Source organism: Mugil cephalus, chromosome 4 (genome assembly GCF_022458985.1).
Source record: "Mugil cephalus isolate CIBA_MC_2020 chromosome 4, CIBA_Mcephalus_1.1, whole genome shotgun sequence".
NCBI lineage: Eukaryota > Metazoa > Chordata > Actinopteri > Mugiliformes > Mugilidae > Mugil > Mugil cephalus.
The window spans coordinates 22,050,240-22,074,401 of NC_061773.1; the positions used below are offsets into that span (position 1 = coordinate 22,050,240).

The 24,162-nt window shown below is 44.3% G+C and overlaps 1 protein-coding gene across 4 annotated transcripts in view; it reads right to left on the reverse strand.

The window, feature by feature from the left end:
- LOC125006657 (plexin-A1-like) overlaps positions 1–24,162 on the reverse strand; it is a 192,177-nt gene that overhangs the window by 15,155 nt on the left and 152,860 nt on the right. For 2 of the 4 annotated variants that reach the window (XM_047582912.1, XM_047582910.1), the window contains exons 14-22: positions 21,777–21,900; positions 21,519–21,655; positions 17,790–17,957; positions 12,990–13,083; positions 11,742–11,978; positions 9,852–9,995; positions 8,397–8,631; positions 4,554–4,696; positions 2,293–2,549 (exon numbers count right to left, since the gene is read on the reverse strand). In XM_047582912.1, coding sequence (XP_047438868.1) covers positions 2,293–2,549; positions 4,554–4,696; positions 8,397–8,631; positions 9,852–9,995; positions 11,742–11,978; positions 12,990–13,083; positions 17,790–17,957; positions 21,519–21,655; positions 21,777–21,900 — 1,539 coding nt within the window. Of the gene's footprint in view, positions 1–2,292; positions 2,550–4,547; positions 4,697–8,396; positions 8,632–9,851; positions 9,996–11,741; positions 11,979–12,989; positions 13,084–17,789; positions 17,958–21,518; positions 21,656–21,776; positions 21,901–24,162 lie in introns of all 4 variants that reach the window. The other 2 variants (XM_047582911.1, XM_047582908.1) reach the window with 1 other exon arrangement.

Genomic DNA, 24,162 nt, shown 5'->3' on the forward strand with positions numbered 1-24,162 from the left:
ACCACCACCACCCCCTTGCAAAACAAATTAACTTGGCAAAACAAACCCCTTAGTTTCTTTCATCGTTTCACCCCCCAATCCTTGCAATTTTTTTTTCTACCTCCAAGCAAATCCACTCATCTTCATTAAAAATACAGCAATTAGTATAATTCGTTAACTTCTCTCGTTAATCACAAACCTGCCGTGTAATGAGGGGACCCCGTGCCCGTGCATGCGCACGCGTCTCGAGCGAACGCGTGAACGACCGGCGAATGAAATGAAAACGGGGCGATTAAAAGGCACTGTAATTAACGAACTTACTGAGTATAATGTGTTAAAACACCTGAGAGAGACACTGGTAGTCATCATCCCCAGGTTTGCCTCCTCACTTTCTACCATTCCTCTTTGTCACATTAGAGAAAAAAAAAACAAAGACTTTTTAATTATGCATTCTTTGTTTTGATAAATGGCAAGGTGCACTGGGCTTCCTTACCGGGCCGAATTCCCACATTTCTGGTAAATATTACTCCTTTTATTATTAGCGTGGCACAGCGGGAAAAGTGGGTATACGAGATTTTTTTTTTCTTTTCTTTTTTTTGTCACGTTTGCTCAGAAATGTGGTGTTTTGTCATGACGAGGAACATTAAGGAGATAAAGGAAAAACACGGGAAACTAGGCCAAAGCAGCAGTGAAGCCAGCGAAGGCCTGCACTCCTACGCTTCCGCAAGCCTCCCTGTTTGACTGCTGTTTGATGTATGTGGAGCGGTTTCTTTTTTTTTTTTCATGGCTGTCAGCAAAATATACCGGATGAAAGATGAGGCAACAGGGAAGGCAGGTATAGAGGACGAAGGAGGCGAGTGCACCTGGACAGAACAGGCTTCTGGGCATGTCAGGACACGGCGATGGGCAACTTGAAGCGTCTCATTCAGGAAGGCTACGTCCCCGGACCCGTCGTTTTAAAGTTTAGTGTAACAGGAAGAGCAAGACAGGCTCAATAAAGTACAAACGGATTCAACTGCACCCAGTGCGAGAGCATCTTTTTACCGTAACAGGTAAAACCAATGTGGGAAGGGAATATTAAGTGTTTTTCTGGAGTCTTATTGCGTAAAAAGACCTAAACAGGGTGAACTGTGTGTAACAATCGCCGAGCTTATTAACGCCAGCTCCCGGGGCTAGTGTAGTTAGCAAGGACAGCGTGTTGTGACCATTCTGCCCCAAGAGGGGATTGAAAAAGGCTTCACAGCAGCACACAGGCTGAGAGTCATTTATTTGATTAGATTTTTAATTAAATATCTCTCTGAGGAGCAGGAGAAGAGAAAAAAAAAATTAAACTTTTTTATCATTTAATGTCTAATTCCAATTTATTTGGAGACAGGCCGTTTCTCTAATTGCGTCTTCCCTTAAATATATGTGTATCTTTGCCTGCGCGGCTGTCTGCGGCGGCTCGTCCTCCTCCTCTACCCGCTCTACTTTCCAACAGCCTTCCTATTCTTTCCTCCTCTTCTCAATCACCTCCCATATGTTTCTCCCTCCATCAATTTCCCTCCAGCCCAAGTATCCCTCCAGACATTCTCCCCACTCTTTCTGTCAATCATCACTTCCCTGGCTCCCTCCCTTCCTCCCTCCTTCTGCTCCATACACCTTTCTTGTGCTGCATCTTCCCTTTTCATCCTCTTGATTTTTTTTCCTGCTCTGTTGCTCATCTTTCCCTTTTTTGCCACCAAACTCCTCACTCTTTATTCTTCACGCCTGCTCTTTTAAATCCTGCTCTTCTTCTCTTTACATCCCCTCCACCCCTCGTACCCTTCTCCTCCTCCTTCTCCTCCTATATGTGTGTGTGTGTGTGTGTGAGAAGGGATAGAGTGTCCTGTCTGACTGCAGCTCCATTGGGAGTGTATGTGTGCTCAGGGGTGTAATCCTTCCTGACAGGGACAGGGTTGAGAGATAGAGAGGAGGCAACGTCACATATGCCTCTAAAAGCCAGTCACTGTCACCTGACATCCTCCACCACAGCTTCAGACGGAAGACGGGCAAATACACTTGACATTCTTACATCATCTGTTTTCTGCCCTTCCCATTTAGCGTCTTATTAAGTTTAAGCAGGAGGATGCAGGCGTATTAGCCTCCGAACGAGAGAGTGAGAAAAACACAGGGAACTTTGTTTGAAGTTGTCCCTCGCTCCTTTTCAAGGACACCCTAACACCTGCGCACACATATGCGCGCACAAACAAACTGGGACGTAACCTCAAACCACTGGTGTATATGTGACACGGTTTTTTGTGCAGAGACCACTTTCCCCCTGACTTTGCGTACCTCCTGAGCAAGAGTTTCGGGTGGTTCTTGCTCTCCAGGTTTTTGTCGATGAGGTCGGACAGGAGCTGCTTGAGGACGCCGGTGGCGTATTCCATCTCCCCCTGCAGGGCTGTCATGATGAGGGAAGCCACGTTGCCCCGGTCGCGCATGGAGAAGGACCGCTGGGCCTCCAGCGTGCGGATGAAGGTCAGCAGGAAGTGCTTTTTGGTCAGCAGCTGGCCGAACAGCGTCAGGGCTTTCTCCGTGTTGGCCGGGACCTGCGGCACAGGGGACGGAGGTAATGACGGGGGAAGGAGCGAGGACAAGGAGGTAGCGTTGAATGAAGGGACCAAAACATTTGTTGGACACGGAGAAGCGAAAAGTGAAATATGGATGGAGAAATGGTAATGGAGAGGGCAGAACAAAGGAAAGGGAGAGGAGAGGTAGACGGAAATTTATAAAAGGATAAATAAGGGAAGAGATGAAAACAATTCACAGAAACAAGTGAAGTGAAGCAGATACAGGGGTTGAGAGCAGGATGAGAGCAGGATGAGGAGGAGGACGTCGAGTAAGTGAGTGAAATGGATTCATGAGTATTTGTGAAAAAGGATGAATGACGGAAAGAAACAGCCACACATTCACACATAACTTCAATATTCCTTTCTCAATAAAGGGAACATGCATCAGTGTCGAAACAGGTTCCATACAAATACATGAACATGGAATCCAAGCTTTCCACACCGGCCTGCCTATCTACTGCCCCAGTAATCTCTCCCTACATGATCCTACATCCCACACTGCTCCCCCCTTTTTCTGTCTCCCCCACTCAGGCCTCCCCTTCTGAGGGAGAGAAACGGAGGCTTGAACTAAGAATTCACGCTGTAATAAGAAATTGATCTGCCTCCTCGCGCGCTACTGTGGCCTGTGATTGCCTGGGCCATACAAATGAAAATCCAATGTCGTGCTACACTATCCCTTTGGAATACAGTTGATGGCGTGAGGAGATAGCGGATGTCTCAAAGGCCTGTTCCCGCGCTCGCAGCCTCACACGCGTGTCAGCGGGGGCGCAGCCGCGCATTTTCCATGTGATGCATGTGCGAGGCTCTAATGTATACGGAGAAATGATGGAAGTGCATGCGCACGCCGCATTACAGCGTCCACACAGCTTGGGTTCATGTGAGTAATAGAGTGTTCCCTCTTGAGAAACGGGCAGTAGTGAAGGGGAGAGTGTTTTATTGAATGCGAGAACATTGCTTTTTTTTTCTGGAGCCTCAAACAGGCTCAGTCCTGTAGAGGCAATCTATCACTTGTACTGAGTCTTAGCTCAGACACTGCTCACTCCGCAAAAAAGAACCATCCCTCCACTGTATTACATCACACTGCAGTTTCCTCTAAGAGTTATTGGTACCTAAGTTTTATACTATCACTAGTATGGGCTGGAACCACCGTCTGCCTCAGACCATCAACAGACAAACAAGGAGAGGAATATTTGTAGCTGGATTCTGAAATGATGGAGATACTTATCTTACCTCATCTACATCAAATCAGTGCTTAAAATTGTTCTTTCTTGAGAGAAGACGTCTTTTACCATTAGGATTCCACTTGTACTGTTTTAGCATGTCATCGCTTAGCTTTCTAAAACTTGTGCTAATCAATCTCTAGTACAGAGGAAACTTCTCACAGTGATTGTGCGAGTTCAGGTCAAACTGACTAAAAGTGGATGATTATTATAACCACTTTTTATCTCTTTGTTCTTTCTATCAGTCAGATTTAACATTTGCATATTTATCACAAGCAATGAAACAAACACATCAGTGTCCCACTCAACAGGGCAAATGACTTTTCAGTCTCCACCACCGGCTGCCGTGACTTCTCCCCGTTGTTTCTCGTTGTTCGAGCACACTACAGAAGGTAGCCTGAGGGAGCCCGACCCTGAGTTTTGCTGCAGCATGTTGTTAGCTGCTTGTTTTCTGTCATAAACTTAGAGGAGAATTCTTTTTTCCACTGAGAGCAAATGTCTTTTTTTTTTTCCCCATTGTGATTTCAACGCGCATGCAGCTCCAGTCTGAGATATCCGATCAGAAGCAGATGGGTTACCATGATGCAAAGTAAAAAAAAAAAAAAAAGTAATCTTTTCTTTGTACGTTATCACTTTCTGGTCTATATATAGGCTGGCTGTGGCCACCGAAGGCAAATATCTTCATTCCTCTAACACACAGAGTAATGTTCATCCATTCATTGTATGTGTGAAAGTGTGCAGAGCGTTCTCTACTGACCCGTACCTCCATCTCCTTGAGCACAGGGTGGTCCTCAATCCCAGGAAAGAGGACCCTCATGGCATAAGTCCGGTAGTCCAGGAAGGGGATTCCTGCTCCGTCCAGCTCCTGGGTGAGTTCATGGATGTCTGTCTGCAGTTCTGCAAAAGCTGCACAAAGAACAAGAGAATGCTCATAATATATACATATATATATAACAAGAAGGTTGAGGATGGTTCTGCAAGAACATACAGATTTCTCAAGATAAAACAAAATGCAGACGACCTAAACCACTAATTTAAAGACATTTCTTCTACTTTCTAACAAACCACTGCTTCTTAAACTGTAAAATAACATCTTTTCATCTGGAGCACAAGAGACACTTAAGGGAAATGTAAGTTCTATTGTATGTTCTGACGCAATCAGTTATAAAAAGATGGTCACAATCATCTTCTAACTAGGATACAGGTAAGAGAAGAGGAGACAAAGCATGGTCAGCGTGCTAAACAATCTCTAAAACCAGCCCTGATTTTGTCTTTGACTCTCCTTTCGATGTGACGTTTCAGATAAGAAAAAAAGCTGAAAAGCAGGATCACGTGATTGCTCTGTGCTAACAGTGCAGAGGAAGGTGGAGGGAACAGGGAGGACAGAGGAAAACGCTCTCGGAGGCTGGAGGGGAGTTCAGGATCCAGCAGCACACGGGAACATGTGAGCACACACTGCCACCTCTCACGCTTGCACTCACACACACACAAACACACTTCTCCTGCCTTGCCCCACAGCTGAACATATAACCTTGTGCCCAGATGATTTATGTGAATGCATGTGTCAATGTTTTTGTGCAGCCTCCATTCCCCGAGTGTGTGTGTGTGTGTGTTCTGACCCCATTCTGTATACTCCAGCGGCTTCACAGGTCGCATCTAGAACGGAAAAATGGGATCAAATCCATTCTCTCACACATACAATAGCGTATAGGCTCGATGCTTTTGGTGGACTGCCTCAGATCTATTTTAAAAATATAAAACTCCCCTGAGGAGAAAAAAAACCTACAACTATATAGTTCCATTAGCACAACTGTGTGTGTGTGTGTGTGTGTGTGCGCCCCACAGCGTCATCCAAAATACACCAACACATGGATACACAACCCAAACAAATAACGAACCAGAGCCCAGACTAACAGATGGCTTGTGTCACCCTGTCCCTCTCTTCCGATCTCTCTATTTCTCTGTCTCCTCCTCTCAAAGTGACATCTTAGAGGTCACCCCCCCCACCCCACACACACACCTCTTCTGTTGCTACACCCCTCCGTCTTTCTTTAATTAATTCGTCCCGTTAGTTCCCCAGTGCCCTCCATCTTCCTCTCTAATCTAGACTTTTTTTCGCTACCTTGCCCTCTTTTCTGTTCTATTGCTTGTCTTTTATCTTATCTTTAACATTTGTGTTTGCCTCTCGGCTACGAATTCATTGGGAGTAGGACATTGTTCCTCTTATTCTTCCCCTAATTATTTCACACACTAATCGTTTCCCTATTCTTTCTCTATGCCGTCTTCTAATTTGTCCACCCTTCCTCTAGCTCCTATTATATACTGCACACACACACACATATATATATGCACAATATAGATATTAATATATACACACAATTTGCTTTCTAATACTTCTTTCCTTGTTGTTTCTATGCTCATACTTCTCTCCCTCCTTTCCCTTCGTCATCCATCCCCTTGTCGTCTCCCAGACAGCGGTGACAGTGGGGGACAGACAGGGTCAGGGCACGTGGACTCACTGTCACACACCCCAGCCAATCACAGCCTGACCCCCAGTGTGAGTTTAGGAGTGTGTGATTGTTGCAGGTAGTTGCAAAAGAGCAGGACGTGTCAGGGAGAGCGGCGTGAAGTGCGCACTTGGGGGAAAAAAAAAGAAATAACATAAAATCCTCCTCCGAGCAGATGACTGGCACAGCTCTGACTCAAGGAGACTAATCCGCTCCTCACTTCATCTGAGATCATCTCATCTTGTGCTTGACATTTATAACTGTTTAACATTTAGTCTGCGCTACAATCTCGGGGTGTGGACTGTCATAATATAATGACTTGTGAATTGTGAATAACCATTTCAGTTCACTTATTTAATTCAGCTTAATGTAATTATCCAAGTGACATTTTCTGGTGCCATTAAAGTGTCAATAAAGCAAAGATTGCCTCATCCTATTCTAAATTTCCCATTAAACTCAACTTGCTCACAGAGTCTGATTTACGCTCGTATTGGCCAATGCAGCCTCGACCTGGGTTCTCGGGACGCTCACAGCTCTGAAGCTCAGTATGTTTGGGTCTGACCGACGCCATCATAAAAGCGCCCGACTCCCGGCTAATTCACAAATGAGCGGCAGAACAGACAGCTGACAGAAAACTGTACCTGTCACTTAAAGAGGCCACACTGTAAATCATACATAATGTTAAGGCTTATATAATTTAAACAAGTGAGTTCAACTAAATCCAACTCTGTACAGTTGTCATGAATGGAGACATTATTTAAACATCATTTAATTTTGTTTTAATAACAGTCTCTATGAGGATTGACTCACTTTAGGAGCAAGCCTCAAGTGGTCATTTGAGGAAGTGCACTCTTTTTGGCACTTTGGCACACAAACCTAAGCTTCTCTCCCCTATTTTTTTCTATTATATAATGTCACACCTCCTACCAGTCCTACAAAGAGCTGTATGCAACTTTTTCCCAACATATTTAGAAGGACTTCCTAAGTCTTTTATCAGCGTCAGTCTCTCCCGTGCTCGTCACAGTGTCTGAAGCCTTTTATCAGCATTCAAGTTATGCACTAAGACAACACTGATATTAATAATTCTGCCGTGACAGCTCTGATTGGGCAATTGTTTTCCCCATCTGTTGGGAACAGCTGTCAATAACAACAACAATAAGACAAGCAGGCCTACATAATTCCAACAGACTGGGGACGTGGACGGCGATTCAGATGTCTGGAACGAGGACGCGTCTAGCAGGCCCAGCTAGGTCTTATACACAGAGAACGAGTTGCACTGAATCTGCCAACGACTTTATTGAAATGCAATGATGTACCCCCCTTTTGAATTCTGATCCAATACAACTCTGTTTTTCTATATAATAGAAAGCAGTACCGACTTAAATAAAAACCGTATTTGTGGTTTGGTAACACAAAGCAACAAGTAAAGGGATCTCTAATATAAATATATTGTAATGATTGTGGTTATCAGTATTCTCCTTCTCTTTCTGCCCATCTGTTTGTCTCTCTTATGCCAGACAAACCAGTAACAGCATCAGTAGACTCTCTGGATCCACGCTGTCTCCTGCCAAATATATATGCTAATGCACTGGTGTGTAAGTTTCTCTCTACCACCACCCCCTCCCCCCCAAACCCATGTTTCAGCTGTTGCCAAGCCACTCCTTCCTTACAATCCCTCACTTTCCCACCTCTGTGCCCCGTCTCTATCTAACCTCCATCGCGCCCTCCCTCTCTCGTCGTGGATGGCAGCGAGGCCAGCCAGGCGGCTCTCTCATGGGGTGGAGAGCCAACATCTGGTGGCTGGCTCAGATCAAAGTACTCCTCTGGAAAGACACCAACACCCACGCACACATGCACACACACGCCGCTGCCACCTAGCAGCAGGGGGACAGTTGGTGGCGAGAGGGAGGGAGGGGGGGAAATGGAGAGAACGCAGAGGGGGAAATGGATAGGACTACTGAATGGGAATTGTACAGCTTTTGAGGTAAGCTGCAGCGAGGGGGAGATTTACAGGAAGTTGTTCGGGGAGGAAAAAAAAATGAAGAGAAGGAAGGAGCGTTTTTGAAAGCGGCTGTGGGTTCAGGTTTGTCCGAACTCACCTTCCTTGCACTCGAGGGCCACCCTGGACTCCAGGTTGTCCATCTGCAGCTGCAGCCGCTTGAGGGTGCGGTCGGCGTCCCGCGACTTCCTCTTGTAGGCGATCAAGACGGCGATGATGACCAGCAGGAGCAGGCCGCCGCCTCCTCCGATGCCGATGATGGCAGGCAGGGTGAGCAGGCTGTCCGAGTAGATCTGCAGGACCCCCGGCGAGTACACAAACCCACCGACGCGCACCTAGTAGACAGACCGCGCGGAAAATTTACACTCGGGTTTGCGTAGCAGGTGGATAAAGGACGGCGCGCGCAACACAGAACAAAAGGAGGTTGTTTACAGCCGTATTTGAAAGAGATCCAAGCAGAAGCTGTGAAGGACTTCTCTTTACATCAAAGAAAAAATAAATCAGCTGCTGCTACCAATTTTACAAGAATTGCATATCCATACTACATGACAATAAGCCATGTTGGGGCTACACCCTGCCACAAATTCAAAATGAAAATATATTTAAAAAAACAACAACTATGGTTTCAAAGCTAAACCCTACATTGCATTTCTGTTGGCACACAAAGTCGTGCCAAGCTCAGACAAAACTCCCCAAAACTCTCTATATCTGGGTTCGGGGAAGCAACATCTGTGCCCTGCAGCCACTTCTGGAACCAGCAAAAAAACATACAAAGTCACATGCATATATTACTTTCAAACCTATCACACGAAAACAGTTCTTGCTTGCAGAAAATGCGAATTAAAAACATTAGAATATGCCCCCACCCGCCCCTCCCCTTAAATTCCATATTTAACTGACTTACGTCTCTGAAACTCCAAAAGCAGGAGGATAAAAATAGACACAGACCCCTCGCACCCGCTAGCGATTTTTTGGTCTCAATTGAATATCAATACTGTTCAAATCCCAAGGAGGATGCCAGCCAAACCAGAACGAACAAAAGCCTCTAAGACATAAATACAGTCGCAAGCACTGCCAGTGGTGTAAGAGACGGGATGTGTGTGTTCATGCGCTCGCTGCTATTTGAATGGGGTAAAAGAAATCTAGAGTAATTGAAGAGATTTAGGTCTGATGGATAGTGAAGGAAGAATGAGATGAATGAATGAAAAGGCAGGAAGTGGATTGACATTAAAGAGGGATGATGAATAGCTGAGTGGAAACACAGCAGAGAACAGGAGCTAGAAAAGAAAATGGGCTGACAGGCTGAAAGAAATGTGGAAGCCAGATGCTCCAGCAGTGGAAAAAAAATAAAAAAATAAAATAAAATCAGGAAAAATTATGAAATAACAGGCATTTAACATGGAAAAATGTAACTTGGAGGGAGATGATGCTCATTTTTAGGCTTTTGTGTGGCAGACTTCGAAACTTGCTCCTTTGAAACCAGTGTGTGACAGATAACACAGATAAAACATTGAGCTTACAGTTACCTTGACAGCAGTAAAAAAGTTTTACTTACAGTGACTTTGTGTTCTCCGGTCAGGTTAGGCCATTCACACAGCAGCTGACTCTCAGACAGGGTGAGGACGCAGGGCGTCTCCCCGATCAGCACCGTGTAGTTCAGCTTAGTGTTTCCTGGGGCTGCAGGAATTAGGTTACGGCCCTGGAAATAGAAACACACACACACACACACACACCTCAGTTATTTACATACACTCAGATCTTGGCTGGTTGACACTAAAAGACTCACTAACTGCGCTTTAAAAAACAAAAAACAAACCACTCGTTTCTCATTGGCTGGAAGATATCCATCACCAGCTCATCCACTGCTTTAAATCAGCATCAAGGGCAAGGTACTTTAAAATACAGGTAACCATGGCAACAGTGATCCTGCTTGATGCTGCCAAAAAAAAAAAAAATACCTCTTACAGAAACTGACCGAATCATCTACGAATAAAAACACGGATGGTAGTTTTAAGTGGCCTTTAATAGAACACACCACCTATTTTTTTTGTATTTGTTCATGGTTGAGGGTTGGCACAGGTACAGGTAACAACAAAGGTAAGAAATGGGTTCTCTCTGTGTTGGTTGAATAAGCATGTTCAGCACAGAAAATAAATTCTCCTCTCCTGTGTCACCTTTACCCGCACCTCGCCTTTCTAACTCACTACGCTTTGCATAGTAGGAGGAATTAATTGCTGGAAAATTCGGATGGATGCTTAATTTCTCAGCAATTATCTAATAGGATGCTGTTTCTGTTTCCGTGCTGCTTATTTCTACAGTTCTTTACCAGGAGCGAGGTAAGGCAATCAGGGCTTTTTCATTACGGCATTATGTTTAAAGTTACAGGGCAGAGTCTTCATTTCTAAAGCTCCACCCTGATTGGCTGGGAGAAAAAGGGCTTTGGTTTTCCATGAAATTGCATGCTAGTTTTTTTTTTCCCATCGCTGCTGAAAAGCTTTGAAGTTCAAGGGGAGAGGTGAAATGACAAAAGACGGGAGGGGGGGTGGGTGGGCGGTAGGGAGGCAAATGCGCTCTGGATTCAAATGTTCCTCTCTGGCTCGCGGTAAACAAGCTATGACGTCTCTCCTACAAATATATATCAGATAAAAATCAGAGCTGATCGCATAGCAACGCGTGGGCCCACTTTATAAACATTACTTTACTTTGCACCAATTTTAAATGGGGGCGTTGGATTTTTTATTTTTTTTTTGTGTCTTAAAGCCAACCCCATTGGAGACAGCAGGTGCAGGAAGAACATCTATCAAGGGTGAGGCATAATAAAGCCATGTGGAAAACAATGTCTTATCGGTTGTATAGGATGCTGACTAAGAGGTCGTGGTAGCATTTTCTACAATAACTATTTGCGAGATGGAGCTTTTAACATCGTTCACAGTACTCTACATTACCGGCGCCGGGATATCTGCTGTTACTGCTTTTCTTGTGTGTGTCAGCTGAGTGCTAACTCTCAGCTAACCTTTTTTGTTTTTTTTTGTCCCGGACTCCTGGTGTGTGGAGACATTTATCCCTCACCTTTAGAAGGGTAACCTTCAATAAAAAAAGCTTTGATGCTAAAACACCACAAACTCAATCCATAAACACATTTCACTCGACCATTCTTGGGCAACTGTGTGAAAGAGGAGAGGACGGACAGAAATAAAATGAGAAAGGTGATGCAAGAAAGGAGAAAGGAGGATAAAAACGAGGCGTAAAAGTTGATTGGGAAGACACAAAGAGAGGGGGAAAGGCAGAGAGGCATAGAGGATTGGGAGTGAAGGAGGGAAAAAAAAAAGAGTAATACGTGAAGTCAAGGGAAGAATAAAAAGAGAAAGAATGTGATGGATGTAAAGCAAAGCCAGGTAGAGACAAGGCCAAAACAGATCAATGCTGGGAGCACAAGGCAATTTACCTTGAGTATGAGTGGTGAGCTGGGCTTCAGCTCCAGCATGCCCGTGGGGCTCAGAGGTTCAAACACAGGGTCCGGATGGTAGCTGAAAGTCTCGTTTACCACCAGCACAGAGCGCACGTCGTCCATGACAAAGCCAATCTCGTCGGGGCTGCTCCCCACCTCCGAGAAGACGTTGCCAGACCCGGCCACAGAGGGCGCCAGGCACACCATCACGGTGTTGTTGACAACCGTGCAGTTCTGGTGGAGGAGGAGAGGAGAGTGATGGACAAATTAGGGAGGAGGAGAAACATGATTAAACAGTTAAACTGGGCGAGGAGATCCATTTGCCCGTTTCACAGGCATTCCACTTCTCTTACATGTTATGCAGAACGGAGATCTTCCATAACATGTCATAAAAAACTCAAACATTACCACGAGTACGTATAAGAAACTAGGTTACATGATGTGAGTGATTAAATGTCTCCGTAATGACATAATGAGGAAGAGGCTGCCTTAATATGATCACTGTTGTAATCAGTGTTGATATCATCTGCAAATCCCCTGTGGGGTTCGGCACTTAAATCAGGCAACGGAGAACAAATTAGACTCTAATGACACACAGAGACAGTGGAGAGGTCAGTGGGAAGCTGTTAATAAAAACACAGGACGGCAGAAGGGACCTTTGCATTGTTTCACAGCGTGATTTAGCCATACATTACGTCCCATATGTCACACGCTGACACACAGAGGGTGTGTATAATCACAAAGACATAAAACCCAACTGTGTTTATAGGTCAATAGAAGCATTAAGCAAGCAAAATCAAAAATGACTGCGTATAGGCAGGACAAATGGAGAAGAAGGGATATTTTTACTTTTAGCTAAGAGTGGGAGAAAGGTTAGCTAAGCCCCGTGGTGCTAGGTGAAGAGAGGGGGATTTGCCAGAGCTCCTTTATTGCTGGTTGACATTTCAAAGGTTAAACTGCTAAAAGGAAATTCAACATCAAAAACAAACAGAGAATGGGCCCTTGGATAGTTGACCGACGGGTCAGGTGCGTGCGTTGGCGTCCCAGGAGTGCGTGTGAATCGGCTGAAATTTCGGTTAACCGTGCAAAAGGGAGCGAAAGCCAGCGCAGGGAGAGAAGGAGATAGACACCTGCATGTCTATATTGGTCTCAGTCTGTTGCACTTGCCAAGTCAAGTCACTGCTTTTTTTTTTTTTTTGTTTAGTCAATAAAAAGTGTGTGCGGTGTCTGAGTCCAACCACTCACATTTTCAGACTTGGCAGCTCCGTACTTGGCTCTCATTTTAGGCTCCTTGATGGTGCCCAGATTGGTTCCAGTAATGGTCAACATGGTTCCTCCACTAAAAAAAAAAGAAAAAAGAAAAGAAAAAAGAAAGAGATAAGATATTAGAAAGAAAATCAAGACAAACACATTCACACAATGGTACTGGAAAATAAACCAATATTCTATGTGCACTTGTGTGCCACATATTCATGCGTCTCCTGCTGCTTTTCCCTCCTCACAGGACTCAAGTGCATACACTATTCAACAGGCCTATCAGTAGAGATAAATGTTAATAAATCTATTCTCTGCGGGAGCCAAAAGGGCCCTTCAGTTGGCGATTCACCATTAATGTTCACTCCTGCTGTAGCCTTTCACCTGCTTATCCATGGAAGCCCATTTTCAGGTAATGATAGTAACACTGAAGCCCCTGCATGAATGTTAAAAGCTTGTTTAAACCGATACGCAGGTGGAGGGAAGTATGTGGCGCAGAAGGACTGTTGAACTGGGGGGAAATATGATCCAAGCGCGCTACAGTTTCAACGTGCAAAACGCCCCAGTGTCGATGATCTGAAATGTTTTGTGACCTCTAATACCTGTGACCTATTCAGGTTCACGTGACGCTCACCAGCAGAGACGTAGGTACTACGGGTGAGAAGCCTATTCCCCCATACCGCCTTCCTGACAGGCTCTGCTGGCCTGCGTGGCTGAACTTTATCTGATGTGAGGTGTTCTGACAGCAGCAAAATAAGTAAGCATACAACTTAAAACTGGCGTAAGGGTAAAACGCTGGAAACCCTGAGGAACATATCCTGCTAAATAACATATAAACATATAAAAGAGACACTGGTAGGTGTTTGGCAAGGTTTCACACAGGATAAAAAACCATGAGCTGACACTATGAAAGAGGATATTCTGTCTCAGCACCTGTTCAGACCAGGATAAGATCTAATAGATAGATCTAATCGCGAGTGACCGTTTTTAGGTCCTTGTTTTCACACCTGGCATTCATGCGTCTCTGGGTCCGACCTCATTTTTGCACCATGTATGTACATGAACCACAACATCATCTGGGGCTGTTTCTAATGGATCTGTATGGTAGACAACAGACATCACTTACGGTGGCTTTTCCTTTTCAGATGATTATTTATAATAGTGGCGAGTCTTTTTTTTCTGAAAAAATGAATAAGGCAAACCTGGTTGAACCCAGGACTAATGAACGAATGCAATCCAGATCACCTTCAAATGTGGTCAGACATTGGATTACTCAAACGTGATCTCAATGCATCCTGCATCCCATCTCAATGCATCCCATCTTCACTTGAGACTGTATCACCCAGATTGGATCTTGATGCAGGGTCTGAACAGGCCCCTACTATTTAAGTTTTGTAAAATCTTAGAACCATGGTTTTCCACCCTGGGATCCAATAGGATGGCAAAGATCACGGCGGGTGTCTTATTCTGCTAAGAACCTGTTGTCAAAATTTTATTAGTTAAATAAAACCATTTGAACAGATACTGAATGGACAAATCCTTGGTTTTCCTTAGATACATGTATGGGGGGGACTCCAAAGAAAAAGCCTTGGAATCCCGTTGCCTTACAAGCTAGTTGTTCCAAAGAACATTCATTGTTTAGGTGGCGCTTATGCATTATGTTTTTTCCGAGTGGTAGTGAACAGAACCAGACTATTGGCCCTGGGAAGGACTTAGGGTTCGAGGAGCTAGAAGAACGAGAAAGCCGCTTGAGGCAGGGGAAAGCTTATGGCTTTTCAGGGGCTTAAGTGAGGCTGACAGATATTGAATGAGAGTCTGGTGTGAAAACTGATCAGACAAAGGAATTTAAGGGATTTACATAGTTATACATTTGTTGATGGAAGAGCAGAACAGAGGTGTGGAAATGTAGGTTAATCGCAAATACAGTAGCTCCAAAAAAAAAACTGCTTTGTACTAGTATGTGGCAACACTGTGTGGGGGTAGTTCTGGAGAGGATAAGGATCTTTTCCACACACTAAGTTATATGCTGTGTGTGCACTGTATTACACTGTGTAAACAAGGTGTAGTGCCAGTCACAGCCTCGCCATGTGTCTGGAAGTGAGTCCTCCTCTGGAAGTCTCAGTCATGTCAAATTTGCGCTTTGGACAAAGGAGCCTCGGCAGTGTTTGGAATAGTCTCGGCAACAGGGTCACCAAAGGGGACAGGCCGGCAAAATAGCTTGGTAAATAAAAAAGTGAGACTGGCCAGGAGAACCAATGCGCCGCCTCCTCCTCCTCTGAGGGCACCGAGTGAAACGCCAAACACAGGCCCAGAGCCGAGGTTATTTCCCCCTAAGCCTGGAGCCAATGCTTTCATTCCCACCCCCCCACCCCCCCAATACCCTCAATCTTTCATTCATTCCACTCCAAATGAGACTTCTCATCCGCTCACACCTCTTTCACATGATGAGAGATTTCGTCTCCCTGCAGAGCTTTAAACGCGGCATCTATTTTCACCTCAACCCCCTGTGACGATGCAGCTCAGGATTGATACTATGTCTGGAAAGACAATGTGTCTGGTGGAAAAACAGAAAAAAAATAAATATCGTACCTAAGCTGCGCTAATATGTGATAAAAATATGGCAAATTATATTTTTAACAGGGATTTGATTAGCATATGCAGGCGTACCCATAAGCAGAATTTGTGTTATTTTTTTGGCCATTTTCACTCATGGTTAGTGGTTGTGAGAAGCCATTTATTGTCAAACAACTGTGTTTACTCTTAAATCACAAATGACCCAGGACAAAAGTTTACATACCCTGGTGATTTTGGCCTGATAACATGCAAACAAGTTGCCAGGAGCGGGTTTGAATGGCTACTAAAGGTAACCATCCTCAACTGTGATCTGTTTGCTTGTAATCAGTGTGTGTGTGCATAAAAGATCAGTGAATTGCTGGGCTCCTGACAGACCTTTGCATTTTTCATCCAGTGCCGCACTGATGTCTCTGGATTCTGAGTCCATGGGAAAAGCAAAGGATTTGTCATAGGTAATTGGGATCTAAAAAGACATCCGAGGAATTGAGAATGCCAATAAGCAGCATTCAAACTCTAATGAATAAGTGGAAAATGAGGGATTCTGCTGAAACCAAACCACGGTCAGGTAGACCGACAAAAATTTTTTACTCACAACTGCCAGGAAAAGTGTTTGGGATGCAAAGAAAAGCCCACAAATAACTTCAGCTGAAATACAAGACTCTCTGAAAAAAAAAGTGTGTGTGTGGCTGTTTCAAGACGCACAACAAGGAGGCAGTTGAAGGAAAATGGGCTGCATGGGCAAGTCGCCAGAAGAAAGCCATTACTACACAAATGCCACAAAGCTTCCCGCTTACAATATGCCAAACAGCACGGAGACGAGCCTCAAAACTTCTGGAACAAAGTCATTCGGAGTGATGGGACCAAAATCGAATTTTTTGGCCACAACCATAAACCTTACGTTTGGAGAGGAGTCAACAAGGCCTATGATGAAAGGTACACCATTCCTACTGTGAAACATGGTGGAGGACCGCTGATGTTCTGGGGATGTGTGAGCTACAAAGACACGGGAATCTTGGTGAAAATTGATTGAAGAGAATACTGGGGAAAAAATTTGCGCTCATCGGCCTGAAATTCATTGACCAAGAAATATTAAATTCTGCCAGTATGTACACTAATGAGCACAACTATAAACCTGATGAGCTTTCAATGTAAAATATCAGTTGTCTAAGTTTCTTTAAAGAAGCCTTAACACTAAGCACAAGAAAAATGGTCTTTCACTTAAAACAGTATCCTGGATTTAGCTTGTACAAGTTATCCATTCTTTCGACATGTACATTTTCATATTTTTGCATTTGCGTACCAACTTTCGGTTGAGAAAAACATGAATAAAAAAGTATGACAAGTTCCTGGAACTATACAGCACTTCTGAAGTAAATGAGACAGTCAACAGCGTGTGTGCTTGCTGTATTCATTTCTGTGCTGAGGAGTAGGGGAGTTTCTAGGTCATGCTAGTGAGCCCATTAGCATTTGGAAGCTCCAAGCTTTTTTTTTTTTTTTTTCTCTCTTTTCCCCTCCACAACACAGCTTGTGTTTGCAGAGGAAATCTTCCCGTGGCTATGTAGTCTCATTTCAATAAGTCAAGTAATATTTACAGATACATCTCTGCTGTAGCTCATCAACTAGCAGTGCAGTGCTTCAGGAGCCTCCTTTACTGCTGTTCCTGCTCTCAAAGATTTACTTTGTAGATTTACCAACATAAAGATAAACAGAATAAATAATACGGCTTTGAAAAGCCAGAAGGGTGTAACAATGGAGAGGAAGACCCAGACAGGGTGTATGCTGACAGAATAATACATTTATCCCCTTTTACAAAGAGTTCATACTTCAGTTTAGTCACCTTGGAAACAAATAATTGAGTTGTGGAATTACCACCGATGAGGATTAATAATATACTGAAGCATTCTGTAGATGTACAGTACATCAAGCAGAATAGCAGATCAAACACTGTATTAGTGTAAATTATAGATAGGAAAATAACCACATGACATACAAGCCTCATTGCTATGGGATGGAGTTAGCTATATGTTGCTATATAACCTAAAAAATACACTAATTTATGGCAACATAACCTAGTTTTCTGACGTTTCCTCTAAATTATTCATCTCTTTCAGGGTCATGCAGTCCTATTTCTGAGATAGTGACATGCTGTTACCACGCAACACAGAGAAATCGACCTGGTTCAAGCGAAAGATTCATCTTTGCCGATTCCTTCCTTACCTTGCGATGCTCCAGTCGGGCTCAATCTTGAGGATGGTGGGATCGTCTGTGTAGCCGAACTTGACCTCCGGGTTCCTCAGCTCAGCAGAGTTGATGTCCACCATGACTGGGGTGAGGCTGGGGGTCTGGCCAGCTGGGGTCACACATATGATCTCCTTGCTGGTCCGCCTGGAAGAGCAGGAAAAAAAGTTGGTACATGCAAAGGTTTCTCTTTTATTGTTTGGTTCATATGTTTGAACCAGTTGGTGAGTTTGCGAACTCGGAGCGAAGATAATGCGACGAAAGCTTTGCGCTGGCTTTGGACGAATGAGCAGAACGAGGCAGCTAATGGGTGCAGGGGGTGTTTAGCTAAAACTTGAGAGAGCACACCAAACAGATTTCGTTTGGGACTAGACTGAGACCACCTATGCTTAAGGGTCTTCTGCATTCATAGCTTTCCAAGCAATGTGAACCAAGGAGACAAATGCACCACGATTCATTTGAAATGTGTGGGTGTGAAAAGTCCTTACAGCGATCGCGTGCTGCAAAGACCTACAGCCCATGTGATTCAAATCATTTTGATTATATGGGAGTTGACTCTACGAGACAGACAGAACTAAATGAGCACACAGAAGAAAAAAAAAATCCACCCCTTGAGGAACTGATAAATCATTTATCAAAAAGCAGACACAAGCTCATACACATAATTGTGACAGTCGCCTATCCACGAGGCCCAACATCTTTCAGTCTGTCCGTTCGTGGTTTCATCAGCCCGAATCACTCACTGCTCTACTTCAAAGCCCTCTCCTTCTTCTTCACTCCTGCGCTTTCTCTGGCTAACAGATCTGAAGTGGCAGATCAGGCTGGTCGACTCTCTGTGTGATGTAACTCCCTCCCTAGCAGACAGGCAAACAGCTGTGACCTGCTGGGAAACTTTGTGCCGCTGCCAGAAACTTTGTGCTCCACTCCACTGACTCATTCCACCACCCCTTCCCACCACCCCGCCCTGTCAGTGGGGAGACACTGCTGGCCCCGGCAGCCCCCCGGTGGATACGGGAACCCCTCCTCGAGAGAGCATTTGCGCGCAGTGTGCACGTCTTCGTTCGTGCGTGAACAGCGTTTTTTTTCGAGCATGGGCGTGGAGGTCTGCGAATCTGCATTTAAATGCGGGTTCGCAGGTAGGAGATTAAAATTGTGTAAGTACGTGTTTCGTGTCACTCATCGCCCGCTGACATCCTACAGCGTGCGCGTGGATGGGCGTGCGTCGCGCAGGCGGCGCGGTTTGAAATTGTGAACATGAGAAGAGCAAGCTGATCTGTACACAAATCCCCCCCCCTCCCCGTTATCTGCTGTGAGAGTGGAACCCACAGAAAGGCAGGAGATGGAGGAGATGAAGGAGGGAAAACCTATTTTTGGCAGCTCGCAGCGATTTGTTGTGGGGCCGGGGGAGAGGAGCAAAAAAACAGGGGCACTGGGCGTCTTTGCCGAACGTGTCCCCGCTGTATCCCAGGAGGATATTTCAACTGTGTCCTTAGACGGAAAGGGGACAGAGAAGGTGATGGAAAAAATGAAGGACAATTAAAAAAAAAAATATAATAAAAAATGAGGTTTCCACATTCCACTAGTGATGCATTTCCATGGCAACCGCTTTCACAACGCTGTCGCCACCGAGAGTGCCTGTGGCGCCGCGTACATATTTTTGACAAGGTTGTGGCCACACAAAAGAAGCCAAGAGGGGATACAGAAAGAAAAGAAAAGGGGTTGCACGGGGAGATAAGAGGATGAGTGACTCGGGGTAAATAGGTTTTGATTAAAGCAGAGGCCCCGCTGAATACAAAGACACATTAAAGAGATGGACTCAACCAGTTCATTACTTTGGCCATAAAGGTTATTGCTGCTCAGTGAATGAAAGGCCAAGACTATTATGTTCACCTTTCTCTGGATGTGCTGCAGAGCTTTAAATTGGCCTCCGCTTTTTCTTTTGATATGATAGAAAAAGAACTTGATGGGCTCATTAGTTTAACCTGTCACTTGTTGCCCGAGAGTAAAAACACCTGCATTATATAGACAATCATCTCTAAAAAAGAGAACCGAGAAAAGCCCGGGCAAGAGGAATATTTCTGCAACAATTCCTATTTGCCAATACAGTCACCTTCACAGTGAAGCTTCTGCCAGAAAACTCCTTTCGGTGTGTGCTTGTTTTAGTGCTATCGCAATCTCTTCTGAGATGTTTCTTTTCTCTGCCATCTGCCAGACACCCGTACATGAGTGGATTTAGACCGGAGCTCAGTTTGCTGTAAGTTGGCCAGGAAGGGACTTAAAGAAACAATGGAGTTCTTGGCTAGAGGAATTAGAGTCATATCAAATTGGATCTATCTCCCCTCCTCTTGAAATCCTGGCACAATCTCTTGTAGAGTGACTGACGGGAAGATAGCGGAGACAGATTATTCTAAAAAAATATATATATATATAAAAAGCGTGTGAGAAATACGCATTTTAAAAATACAAAATGTGAGTTATCAACCACCAGAAAGACCATCTCATTCCTTTTAAATTATAGTGATGTTTCTGACCAAATGTGGGCTACGCACTTCAGTCATTCACAGCACAAGTGAACAATGAGCATTCCCGCGAGAAGCTACACTGTCATTCTCACAATGGCTGTGAATTACAGCACTGTAGGTCATCCTCTTAGCGACTGCATTTTTCAGACTGGCTGTAAATCATGGACAGTGACCAGCAAAAAAAAAAAAACAAAACAAAAACAAACGGGGGAATGACTATAATTTTTAAACATAGAGAGGCAGGGGAAAAAAAATGATGAAAACAACAAAGGAGGGAAACATATGCCGTATACGGTTTTGTAATTATGGCATAGGCCAAAGAACACTTCACAGTTTCAAGGACAGAAATAAATTTGTATATTTCAGCAGTAAAATGGCTGATAACTGATTACAGCGTCTTGAAAAAGAAAGGCAGCATGCACACTGTCCCCTGCTGTTTGGAGCGATTTAATCAACATGCAAGGACAGGGCTGATTCCCCTACTGTGTAATGGCAGTTTACACTGACACTTCTCCAGTGAAATCAGAAACTATATATACAACAGAAGCCCAACATTTACATATAAGTCTTTACAGTCAGCAGCAGTAGTAGTAGTAGTACTATGGACCAATATTTCGGTCCGACATTTGCGTTCTTTTTACTGGTATCGACTGCGGGTGCGTTCGCCGATACATATATATGTTTATTTTGTATGCATAAGAGCATTAAATATACTCTGACTTCAATACATGTTTATGCTTTTGGTTAATCTCCTGAGACCCAAGGATTTGTTTGGAATGCATTTTAATTTCTTTAAGATAAGATTACAATCTTTAGGTATCTGGGATTAGTAGTATAAAACAAAAATAAGCATCATCTTTGAATGTGGACACAGGGACACTGTGTATTATAAGTCCCCAATGTGTACAAAAATACAAAACTGTTTGTATTAATGCAAAAGCAGAATTGAAAACGATGAAATGTCATATGTGCGCATGTCATATTAAACTAGGAAAGTTAATAAGCATAAATAAACAGGTGCAATGACCCTTCACTACCAGTAAATGGCAGACAACAGTGAGGACAACAGGTCTAAATGAAGCAGAATAAGCTGCAACAAACTTAAAACATAATGTCCCCATATGAGGACGGTCATCGGTCATGGTTGATGTCTACTTTGAACTGAAGTGACTTTGGGTTAACTCACCTCTCGAAGCGACATTGGTGAAGACCGATCTTCACAGACACCGCGCTCCCTGCGTTGAGATGACTGCCTTCGATGGTGATCTTTGTCCCCCCAGAGAGTGGTCCGGTGGGAGGGTAGACACGGGTAAAATACGGAGACTAATGAGGGAGGCAACAAGAGGACAAACAGGTCAAGGGCGAGTTATCGGCTGCATCGCAGTTCTCAAATCCAGCAACAGAAGTGTTAGCCACAGCTGTATCTCCAATGAGGAAAACGTACCACAAAGGTGAAGGCCTTGCTTGAGGTGGCTTTGTAGTCGGGGTGGATGCAGTCCCTGACGCACACTTCCACCTGAGCCTCCTGCACTCTGTAACCTGTCGCATCATTCAGCCGGCACACGATCCTGAAACAAAGGAAAAACGTGGTTTTATTATCACTGACCTAAATGAGTTTTAGTGTTTGTTTTTTATGACACCAGATGAAAGACACAAAGGAAAGAGCAGCAATTCTCAGAAAAACATTCAGATAGTTCTGAATGAAAGCGTTAGTGTCTTGGTATTCATAAAAATACCAAGAACAGACCGAACGCTCTATTAGAGGAAATGTGCTAGGAGTTTATATTATATTGTGTGTATTCATGTGTTTGCCTGAATTAGCATGTAGTGGAAGAACTAAAGCTACGTATTTAGCCCTGGGCACTGGCTAGCCAAATGAAAATCCATTGAAGAAATGATTGAGAGAGGGGAGGAGTGGTGGTGTAGCCCACAGGGAGAACACACACACTTACTTCATGTTTCACCCACTGGAGACACACTTGACTGTTAATTAGCCAGAGTGAACGAATGAGACAGAGAGAAAGGGCGGGAGGTGCAGGAGAGAGAGAGCGAGGGAGACAGAGAAGGAAGGGGAAGGAAAGAGGAAGTGAGCAAGAGGGAGAGAGGGTTAAAAACGAGAGCGGCTGATTAATTGAACAAGCTCATATCCTACACATCTCCTCAGCTTCCACTCCCTGAGTTATTAACTCTCCTGCTTCCATCCTCCCCGCATGTGGCCATGGCAACAGCAGCGCGATGGATTTCACATTCCGATGCTGTGAGCTTCCATTGTTTTTACTTTCCCTTTCATTTGGTCCCAGGACTCCCGCTATGACAGGGGGCTGTGATTAAAATGCTGGACAGCTCTCGTTTAGAAACGCGGTTTCACTCGCGTCATTATTGCCCAGATGACAGGTGGCTACACTGAGCTGTTATTACGTGGTCAGAGAGACAGGGAGAACATTTGTAAGGACGACGACATTATAAACGATAGCTCGCTCAATCAAGAAACTGGGGTGGAAAGTAAAAAAATAAACATATGTCATAATAATTAATAATAAGGCAATAATAATAATAATAAAAACCCAAGATTCTGTTTTTCCTCACTACTGCCAATGATTTACTTTTGTCAAAGTGAAGTCAAATCCTCTAGTAAATATTTAATGACTGGAGAATGCCAGTCCAAAAAGCCACTCCATTGACCAAAGCTCAGAATGTGAGCAGCGCTGTGTGAAGAACAAGCGCTGGCAGAATAAAACAGAAAATGCTCGAGTGAGGACAATGTGTCTACATTTTGCACAGCCGTCAGCGCACCTCTTTCTCTGCACCGGCTGACCTCTGACCCGCGCTGTCAGTCCCGTAACCCCGTCTTGTCTCCTGCGCTACAGCTCTGATAGGGTCACGGGGATGACGAGTGCAACCGGGCCACTAATGGCACCGTATGGCAAACATCACTTTTAATTAGCATGACAGCCTGACTGCCAACCGCACCCACCACCTCCACCTCCTCCTCCTACTCCTACTACTCTTGTGGGTGCTATGGCAACAGGCCAGCGCAGCGTTGCAGGGCTGACAGGGTTAAACATCAGCACCGTAGGTGAGAGGAGGAAAAAGTTGCAACTCAAAAATCACCTAATCCTGCACAACAATGTATGGGTTTTAAAATTAAAAATCCACACAGACATGTCATGAACCCTGTTTTTAAACCCATTTTGGGGACACCTGTCATCACTGGTGAGAGCTGCACAGCTTCCTGTTGTCCCGCCTGTCTAACCATCAACATCACATGTCCTCCGTTTCCTTCTGAGTGAGGGGGCAGAGAGGGAAAACTAAATCTGCTGGGACTGTGCTGCAAAACTCTGCAAATGGAGCACAAATATGTACAATGACAGCTACACAGCTGAAAATAGAACAGCACGACGAGCGTCCCCGATATTTCCTCGTCCTAAATTGTGTTTTTCTCCGCTCCGAGATGAACAGAAACATAAAATAGTAATTCTGACTCATCAATTAGTTGAAGGCCCCGATATTTCAGAGAAGCTTTAAGAGTGGAGCTCCAGTGTCACGCTGTCTGTGGTGATGTTTTTCTCCTTCATAATGAAATCTAATCAATGATTCACATGATGCTACTTCCATATCAAATAAATAACTTTTTTTGCGGTAATGAGACTTGTTTAGAGTTAAAACAAAGAGCTCAGTCATATTTGAACAGACTGAAGCGAAGACTTGTTTTTTTTTTATTGCTGGTAGTAATACTCTTCCAAGAATATAATAATGCGGTTATTAAATGAATGAATTTGCATCCGCAGCACCCGCTGTGATTCAGAATTCCCCAGAAAGAAGTAAACATA